Source organism: Arachis duranensis, chromosome 3 (assembly GCF_000817695.3).
Source record: "Arachis duranensis cultivar V14167 chromosome 3, aradu.V14167.gnm2.J7QH, whole genome shotgun sequence".
In the NCBI taxonomy this organism is placed as follows: Eukaryota; Viridiplantae; Streptophyta; class Magnoliopsida; order Fabales; family Fabaceae; genus Arachis; species Arachis duranensis.
The window spans coordinates 133606287-133616340 of NC_029774.3; the positions used below are offsets into that span (position 1 = coordinate 133606287).

At 32.7% G+C, this 10054-nt stretch overlaps 2 protein-coding genes across 2 annotated transcripts; one reads left to right on the forward strand and one right to left on the reverse strand.

Moving 5' to 3' along the window:
- Nucleotides 1–3277: 3277 nt before the first annotated feature.
- On the forward strand, nucleotides 3278–5845 carry LOC107482101 (uncharacterized). The gene is made up of 4 exons (XM_052258568.1): nucleotides 3278–3606; nucleotides 3766–3802; nucleotides 3858–3913; nucleotides 5317–5845. The coding sequence occupies exons 1-4, from the start codon at nucleotides 3398–3400 to the stop codon at nucleotides 5717–5719; spliced, it is 705 nt and encodes a 234-aa protein (XP_052114528.1). The 5' UTR covers nucleotides 3278–3397; the 3' UTR covers nucleotides 5720–5845.
- A 95-nt stretch (nucleotides 5846–5940) lies between these two features.
- Nucleotides 5941–7416, reverse strand: LOC107482134 (uncharacterized). The gene is made up of 2 exons (XM_016102533.3): nucleotides 6738–7416; nucleotides 5941–6422 (listed from the first exon to the last, which is right to left on the reverse strand). Exons 1-2 carry the CDS (start codon nucleotides 7117–7119, stop codon nucleotides 6406–6408), a joined length of 399 nt encoding a protein of 132 aa, XP_015958019.1. The 5' UTR covers nucleotides 7120–7416; the 3' UTR covers nucleotides 5941–6405.
- Nucleotides 7417–10054: the final 2638 nt, after the last annotated feature.

Below are 10054 nucleotides of genomic sequence, written 5' to 3' on the forward strand. Positions count from 1 at the left end.
TTCTCTTAAAAATCAAAATAAATAAATTGAAAACTTAAGTAAGTTAAGTTCATGTAAAGTTGATAATTAAAAGTTTAAATTATTTAATAACTCTCAGTTATTAACTTCACGTTTATTGTACTTGACTTTTTACTAATAAATAAACGCCATTGCTAGTGTCTAAAATGTTGTTTAATTAATATTTAATTTTAAAAATATAAAAATATATTTTTTTAATATTTTAAATTTATCATAAAAAATAAATTAGATAAACATTAGGCAACGTAAAATTTACTCTAAGATAAATCATACTAGATTCCTTTTTCCTAAATATGCTGCCAACTTGATGTAATAAAATAATTTCATAAAATCATTCAATCATTTATCGTTATTATTATAGTTAAATTAATTATTTTAGTATATTAATAAATACTAATGTGTTTATTAATCTATCTTTTTTATGAATTAAATAAACTAATAATAATAATTTTAAAATTAACTAACGTGACAATTATAATATACTAAAATAAAAAAAATTATGAGTTTAATTTTTTGGAGTTTACCCAAAAAAAGAAACGGGAAGAAAGAAGTCAAAGCAGAATTTCACCAATAATATATATGTGACTATTTATTTACCAACAATATTTCGAAGATAAATGTGTGCCACGGAAAGCTGCGTGTATTAATTAATGTGACGAAATTAGAGCGGATGCACACAAAAATCAAGATGAAATGAAAAGAATAGGTCTTGAAGGAGCACCTGGAGCATGATAAGGATATATTAATATTATTACATAATCATAATGATGAGACCTGGTCAAATGCAAGATAAAAAAAAGAGATTAATTAAGATGTAATTTTGGAAAGTATAATTAAGATGTGGTAGTTGACATTGGAGTTGAGCGATATTACTCCAAAACATGCAATGATGCATCGAGCAATTACAGAAAACCCTAGCTACTAATTAGCTAGTGCGTGTCCGTGCATGATGCAAAAATGACACAAGGCACATTCATGTACATCCACATCATCCATTACAGAGGTTGTGCGTTTTGTGTGAGTGAATGATCATGAAGGATAACCGGATAAGACGCACGTGAAAAATAATGTTGATATATGAAATGGGGAGTAATTACTAATTACATATTCATTTTGGCTTTTCAATGGATCATCAATAACTCATATTGCCATTCCTGGTTGCTTTGCCTGTATAAGAATATTCAACGAAACGAAAAATTCAAATTACAGCAACTTGCTCAAAGGTCTTAGTAAGCAAATAAGCAAATGTCATGTATACACAGACACACAAAAAAATCAGCGGTCAAATTATTTTTTAAAGTATTAAGGGATAATCAAATGTAACTAATATTCTATATGTGCAAGGCAGGCACGAAGTGGGTGGTGGTAGGGATAGAAACAGGCCAGATCATATTTTACTCTTAATAAATCTGATTTATCATATAGTTAATTGGTTTGAGTTTAGTTTACAGTTTGTTTTAAACTCTTTATAAAGTATTAAGTCTATCCTATTATTCAATCTGACCTTGTTTGAAACCTATTAAAAGCCCAAGCAGACTTGATAAGCCAATAAGGCTTGATAAGCCAATAAGGCTAATTAGTGAACCTGAGTCTGGCCTATTAACGTATTAAGGCTTTTAAAAGAACTTGGACCTGTGCCTATTTTATAACAGGTCAGGCCAGGCCAGGCCAGCCCAAACACAGGCCAAGCTGCAGGCCCTGATAAGTCGGCTGGCCTTTTTCCACCCCTAGGTGATAGTTGTCTTTCAATTCTTATTTTGAATCTTTTTTTTTTTGTTTAAGTACGATTTTGGTTTCTAAGGCAAGGGTTGAAAATTTTCTTTGCCCTCCCTCAACTTTTTTTTTTTACTTACAAAATCGTCCCTAAAGTTTATCTTAATTTTAAAATCATCCTTCGTACCAAAATATTCTTTCTCCTTCTTTTTCAAAATTAAGCATAACCAGAAACAACAACAATGTAATAAACATAAAAAAATGGATAATGGATCAATAAATTTGTATAATGAAACAATGAAACAATGTAATCAACCAGAAGCAAAAGAAAAAGCAAAAGCAACAATATAAAAGAATCATAGTAAAAAATCAACAACATAATAGAAGTAGAAGCAAAAAAACAACAACAGCAGCAAGTGATTGGCGAGAAGGACGAAGAGCAGTAGCGACCGACGAGGCGCAGCCACGACTGACGACCGAACGAGGAGAAGAAGCAGAAACGGCGAGCGGCGCGCGATGTCTACTCTCGCGGATTTGTTGGCGTCGACATCGAGGACCAGCAACAAGAATTGAACGACGAGGAGCAACAGCGAGATCCAGCGACCGAACAACAACGAGCAGCAGCGGTGGATCCCCTTCCTCACCTTCCCTTCTTCCTCTTTTTTCCTAAAAACACCCAGCGTGATTCTCTTCCCTTATTCTCGAGCCCTTTAACCCATTTTTTTTTAAATTATGGGTAATTTGGTAATAAAAATTATAATTTTGGTAAAAAGAATGATTTTAAAACTAAATTAAATCTTAGGAACGATTTTGTAAGTAAAGAAAAGTTGGGGACAAAAATTTTCAGCCCCTACTTTAGTGACCAAAACTGTACTTAACCTTTTTTTTTATAAAAAACAATGCTACATCACTAGTAAATATTTTATTTTTGATCGTTACTTAACTAGTAATAATTTGTACTTATATTTATAGGAGTTTTATATACAATAAATATATAATTTGCACTTATATTTACTAGATTTGCATGTATAAATTAATACAATTTTTATTTATATTTTTTAAAATTTATATATATAAATTGATAAATTTTATTTATTAAAAATAATTTAGTATTTATGATGGTCAAATAATGAAAAAAGTTCTCTTTAGTTATACAAATTGAGCATAATATACTTTTAAGGTGCCTATTGGCAGCAAAGAGAAGCACGAAGTAATTTTAGTGTTTCCGGGCCTGCCTTTACATGCTCATATATACTAGTTGTTTCGAATTCAGAAACTGCAGAGGAATGTAACTGTACTATTTTAGTATTTTGCATACACTTTCGTTGTATATTTTCTATTTTTTATTAAAAATACAATAAATAAAGATATACAAAAAAGTGATAGAAATATTATTTCTCTCGGGTTTATCTGGAATGAATTATGAATCAACATGTATGAATGGAGTGAGTTAAGCAAGGAAGTATGTGTAAGTATGATGAAACATGCATTGATGAATGAATGATTCCTTACTTTGATGGGAAGCGGATGCAGTAAGTAAAACAGAGGAAGCAAGTTATTCTTAGTCCAAATCAAAGTGCAATCTCCCTCCAACATATATATGCAATATGATGTATGATCCTTTCGCTATCATATTCATATTAATCACCAAACAAACTAATTAAGGATGGCTGACTGGGGCCCAGTGTTTGTGTCCTTGGTGCTCTTCATTCTCCTAACACCCGGCCTGCTCTTTCAGCTGCCGGGGAGGGCAAGGTGCGTCGAGTTTGGCACCTTCCAGACAAGTGGCGCCGCCATTATCATCCACACACTCATCTACTTCGGTCTTATTTGTGTCTTCTTGCTCGCTATTAAGGTCCACTTGTACATGGGCTAGCTATATTCAACAAATTCCTCCTTTACTTTTCTTTCTCTTTTATTTTCCAATTCTTGATCTCTGCTCCTTCCAATGCTAATGTATTCATTTTTTTCTCATATCTAAATGAATTATTGACTTTTTCTTCTTTTTTTTTTTCCTTAAATGATTGCGTGTAGTTTAAAATGGAAAGGAACCTCTAATCAGCTGGCAAATGTAACAAAGGGTTGTATTATGATGTAGAAAACGAAATGTGCTTAATTTAATTCAGGTACTCACATTCCAATCTACCAATAACAATGAGACATGTAGAGTTGGAAACATTTTGTTGGTCTCCAAATTTAAAGGCAATTAATTAAAAACGTGATTATGCCCAATCGACGAAAATTAATGCATCTTTAACCACTTCTAATAGGCCCAAAAAAAAATGCTAAATCCATCCAAAACAAAATCACGATTTTCTTCGAGCCATTATTAGGTGATTTGTGAATAAAAGTGTTATAAAAACCCATTAATATCTTACTTTTAGTTAATATATCTGTGTAAGATTATAATTTATATATAGAGCACTTAATAATTTTTCATTTTGTTCTGTCAAAAAAAAAATCATGGTTTTCTTCGTCACCTTCAACTTTGATATTGTCTCTCTTAACAGAGCAACTCCACAGCTTCCTCTTTCGTACACAAAGCATAATAATAATTCCAAAAGAGTAATTTGAACAACATTCGGAGAAGATGGTAATTCTTTTCCGTCGTCAACAAAGAGATCCAGGTTCAGAAATTCTCTACGAAAGCTACATCGCAGGAGCATGATGCCCTTTTGGAGTCCCTTTTTGCATAAAAAACACATAGACTGATCTAAAGTTTAAATGTCACTCTTGTTTTCAATTCCCATTTGTTATGTTAAAATACATTAACTGTCCTTGTGGGAAAACTATTATTTTTACAGTTATTCAAGTTAAGTAAATTTTTATTAACAAGGCATTAATGAATTTAATTGTTTGACCAAACTAACCACATGTCAACATCTTATTTTTCAATTACTTTCTTTTGAGATGAAGACTTTTACCGTTGTCTTCATATAAAGTTAATAATAAAAAAACTATTAAATGATTTAACAAATTTTGATTAAATTATTTTCTAATAGTTCTTAACTATCAACTTACACATGAGTTTCCACCTTCTTCTAAATCATAAGAGCATCATCAACATGAGGTTTATAAGCAAATAAACTTTAGGTCTCTCTCCACATTATTAAAAATTTTCACTAGATAAAAAAATTTGCAACTAGAAGTTGAGCAAACTAAAAGCTCAAAATTAAAGTAGTTAGTATATCAATCTCACTAAATAATTAACAAGAATCTAACCAACAACAAACCAACAAATATTTTTTAAATTACATTCCATACTAATTAATTATCATTAATTAGTGATTATTTAATTTTTATTTTTAAAAAATATATGATAAAAACTCAGATGCAGTCGACTTCACGTGAAATTGATAGTTAAAAACCGGTAGATGAAAATTTAGTCAAATCAATCATCTCAACTATCAACTTCAGGTAAATTCAACTACACTTTTCACCTTAGTATATATATATATATATTATGCCATGATGTGAAACGTAATATATTAATAATGTAATGGATAACCCCAAATTAAATGAGACCCATCCCATATGAATCCCAGATGCATTGAAAGCAATATAATCGGAACATGCATGGTATAGGGAATTTTGTGGGTGTGAGATGAAGAAGGCATTGGAGGGTTTTGTATATTCGTTGCTTTGTGTGGGTGCTGCTACTTTCCTTTATTGTCATGCATCTTATTCCTTTCTTCCTTCCTTCAATAACATTGCAGCCTATTTAATAAGCATAGACCACAGTCGTCACATAGAGGGAGTTAGCATCAGATCAGAGATGTCTGCAGATTGGGGTCCAGTGGTGATGGCAGTGGTGCTGTTCGTGCTGCTCAGCCCAGGGCTGCTGTTTCAGCTGCCGGCAAAGGGCAGGGTGGTGGAGTTTGGGAACATGCAGACAAGTGGCATCTCTATATTGATTCACACCATCATCTTCTTTGTCCTCATCACCATCTTCCTCATTGCCATTGGTGTCCACATCTATTCCGGATAATCATTCTATTACTTCTAACAAGTATTGTTTCATGTCTGTATTGCTTCTATTCTAACAAGACATTTTTTTTTTTCTCTCTGGATTATGTTGCCTGCCAATCAATAACACAGGTTCATATTTGACACAGCTTTAAATTTAAACTTTAAACAAGTTTAACATTAACACCGTGTTTCAATAACAAACATCAAATTATGAGAACATGTACGAAATGAATCATCATGTATAGCAATCAGGGTCCCATATTCAATTCCCATTCCAAATTTGCTTCATCCTCTAGTACAAACCAACCCCGGTCTCTGTCAATTTCCCTCTTTCTGTGCCATATACGAAAATGGGGTTGAAAAAAAGGGGAAACTGAAAAGCCTATATATTTGAAATTTACAAATGTCATAAACTTATAACAGTGAGGAAAAAAAATGATAACAGAAGAAAGAAGCTAGCAAGAGCTCCAGAATTCTTAGTGTTGAATTTTGCTTTGCTATTTTGTAAAATCAAAAGAGAAGCAATATCCACAGATTTTGATAACTTAAAGAAAAGGAGTTTATCCCACGATCCCTGCTTCTAATATAACTAATAAGAGGAGAAGCACAGTGATCTTCATTCATTCTTCTATTGGTTGCATTGCATGAGCAGCTCATGCACACAGAGCAGAGCATTCTAGTGCTCAACTCCATTGTTTTAACGCTTCACAAAAGTTTCCACTCTGCACAACAAAAACAGTTATGAAAATGTGCACCACAAATCCTAGAGCAAAGACTCCATAAAAACAAGCACATGTTTTCCAATTTGCTTATCTTATTTTCTTAGTTCTGAAACAAAATCTAGAGTTTAATTTTGATTGATGTGGCTTAATGTGATTGGATGCCGTGTATCCAAATTAAATTCTAAAAACTAATCTAACTTTTGATTAAATAAAACAAGGGTGTATATTCCTTTTGTGCTATGTTGCAATCTAAAATTGAATCCCTCCAAGTTCATTGGAAAAAATAATGAAAATACAAAGAAATAAGAGGAATACCAGGAACATCCTTGCGAGGCGTTAGAAAACAAAGAAGAGAACGGCCTAGAAGGGAAAGCGTGGAAACGATGCCGGCAATGTAGAACACCATAACCAAGCCAAGAACCCAAGGCATCAGCATGAACCCTATCAAGAACGTCACCGATCCGCACAGCATCAGCGCCACCGATATCCCCAGCAAAAGCGACGCGAATCCCGCCGGCGTTATCTCTGGGGCCCTCCTATACGCCGATGCAGAGGGCGGCACAGGCACCACCGATGCCGGACCACCGTCAGGGAGGGCCAGGTGGCCTGGCAGCGGGTTCCTCAGGAGGCTGAAAACTAGGGCCGACAGCTCGCACAGAACACGGGATTGTTGATCTTGATGCTCTCTCCTCGTCATGATCCCCCTTTTTCTTTCTTTCTTCCTTCGTCAAAATTATACAACCTGAGAAAAAGATTTAATTTTGAATTTAATTTGATGAGAACGTGGTAGGTTAAATGGGCGATTCAGGAACAGAAAGACGCTAAACGGTTTTGCGGTGTTTTGTGTGTTAACGGAAAAAGGGATTGGGGTTGGGGATGCGTCGAAGGAATTGGTTTGCGTGAAGTTTGAGAGAAGAAGAAAATAATAATGAATTGCGTAGGAAGAAGGAAAGAAAAAAAAAAGGGGATGAGATTGGTTACGTGGTGAGGTGTTTCCAAAACGGATTTGGATAGGGTGGATGGAGGACTGTGGACTGTGGAGGTGCAACGAATTTTCTGGCAACTTGTTCTCTTGTGGGCCCCCGGCCCTTTCACGTGGGCCTCCCTTCCTTCCTTCGCTCTTATCTTTTCACATTTGACTATCACTTTCTTCTTTTTATTTACCCTTTTCTTTTTTTGGATATATAATTGAACTACAATTCCTTTTCTATTTTTATTTTTTCAATTCATGTAATAAAACCTGTTAATAAGTACAAAAAGGTTGTCCTGCAAATCAAGTATTCCAGATTTAGAGTACTCATATTTGTAAAATGTTTTTAACATTTTCCAAAGAAAATAAAATGGGGAAATTTATTTGTATCAGTTTGGCTAAGATGATTTCATATACATTAGGTACAGTTTTAATGCTTTAGTTTTCTATTTCCACACGATGATGCTGTATGTGGCTGATATTAATTACTCCGTCGGGAAGTTATTACAGTGTACCTTCCATGACAGCAAAGCCGGTGAACTACCAACTCTAATTAATGCCTCCTTTGGCCAATTTTCGCCATTTAAAAGGGTTTACTATATAGAAAAATTACAAACAAAGAATCGGTTTATTAGTTTGACCCTTATCATTTTGTTTCACGATGATTTTTCGTTTCTTTAGTTTCTATTTTCTGGAGCAAATTCAAGAAATTAATCCCCATACATATGCATGACATTTGGCAGTTAGAAATGAAAAATATTATGTGTCAAATTTAGAAAACCAAAAGTGAAAAATAGTGAGTAGTGACCGCAGATAATGTTTGAAAAGCTGTATGTTGATGTTTTTGGCTCTCCATATATGTTTGAAGCTGTTGTGTTCAGGGTTTAACAAAGACAAAAAGAAAAAAGAGTTGCTGAGTTGGTGTCTATTATTTGATTTATATGAATCTATGATGATATCATATTTTTTGGTTGTACATCAATAATGCAACTTTTAATTTCTTTCTCACTTTAGACCAACCGATCTCAGCCCACAATTTTGTTTATTATGTTCGATCACACCCTTCAATTAATTTCATATGTCATTTGTTTTTTATATGGTTCAAATGTCACTTGTTAATGACCAAAAAAAAAATGTCACTTGTTAATCACTGTTATTGTCAGCTGCTTGATAAAAAAAAACTGGGACCACAAAAGTGTTTAAGTTCTTTTTTTTTTATTTAATAAGTATATAGGAGTGTACATGACTATAACAATCACTTAAGAATACAGAGTTAATATTTTGAGAAAAGATAAAAAAAATTAAAAACTTAGTTAGTATTAATTTAAAATAAATATTTAACATCTAAGATTTTTCTAATTTAAATATGAAATAAGTAAAAATTATGTTTTTCTTTTTGATGGGCAATTAAAAATTGAAAATGAAACCCACACGCATGATGTGAAGGAGAAGGGTAAGGTGGAGCAGTGAGCAACATAGCATGCGGTGCACCCAACTTTTGTGTTTCCCAGTCTTGAAGCATAATTCACCAGATTTTGCTTTCTTTCACAAACCTCAATATCTATCTATCTTATCGTCTTTACTGACACATTCATTAATTGCTTCATTCCTATAGCTACTGCCGCCATAGCACGTCGCTTCTCCTGTTTATCATCCAAATATTCATTTCGTTATTTCTCTCGCTTTTTTAGTTGGACCATCATCAATTTCGTCACATTAAACATCTACCATTAAATAAGCACCAATACTATCTTATCAACACTAAAACTTATTTAATTCTTTCAACTAAAATCAAATCAGTCTAATTGTCAATATTTAATAAAAAAAATTAAAAACACAAGAAAAAAAATTTAATAAAAAAAATATTTATTATTCAAATATTTATTATAAATAATTTACATATTTAAATTTTAATTTTTGTCTCTATTTATAGTTATTTATCTCTTAAAATTAAATTTAATCAATAATTTAGATTAACCATTCAAATCTTTATTATAAGAACAATATTAGGGAACCAAAAAAGTATTAACAAAAAATCAGTCAAATGCTTCTGGGTGAATCTAAAATCTTTATGAGTTAATATATATGGATGTTTCTTCTGCTAAGTATCAGAATATTTCTTTTTCATACTAAATAAATGTTCTTTTATATATTTTTCGAATTTTTTTGTATTACAAATGTAAATGTCTCTAGATATTTCTTTTGTTAAGTATTAAGATGTTTTTTTCATATTAAATAAATATTTTTTTATATTTCTGTAATTGTTCAAGGACTCCTTTTAGTTAAGATAAAGTATGTAGTTTGCAGTCTTTTTAATCATCAAAACGGCACCTAATATCCCAAAACGGAATAAGGATGCAATAGGAACAAGAGCTATGTATGCTCCACGCATTTCCGATGAGTTACGCCAGAAAGTGATGTCTATGCTTTATGTTGTGATATCTCTTGATAACATAATACAGCACCACGTAGAGGTGATGCAGAAGCAAGGTGGATCCCAAAACCGTAATGATTTTCTCACTCGAAATGATGTACACAACATGGAACGAAGTATCCGTAATTCTTCACATGAACTGCAGGAAAACGATGAATGCAGTGTAAAGATATGGGTCCAGCGCCATCAGAAGCATGTTTTCTATTACCAAGATAACTCAGGTTCACA

Excerpts from the sequence above, each read along its gene's own strand:
- LOC107482101 (XM_052258568.1), top strand. The coding sequence starts at position 3,398 with ATGGCTGACTGGGGCCCAGTGTTTGTGTCCTTGGTGCTCTTCATTCTC. Across the intron at positions 3,607-3,765 it reads GTCCACTTGTACATGGGCTA|TTTAAAATGGAAAGGAACCT; the intron begins GCTATATTCAAC and ends GATTGCGTGTAG. Across the intron at positions 3,914-5,316 it reads TGTAGAGTTGGAAACATTTT|GGAATTTTGTGGGTGTGAGA; the intron begins GTTGGTCTCCAA and ends TGCATGGTATAG.
- LOC107482134 (XM_016102533.3), bottom strand. The coding sequence starts at position 7,119 with ATGACGAGGAGAGAGCATCAAGATCAACAATCCCGTGTTCTGTGCGAG.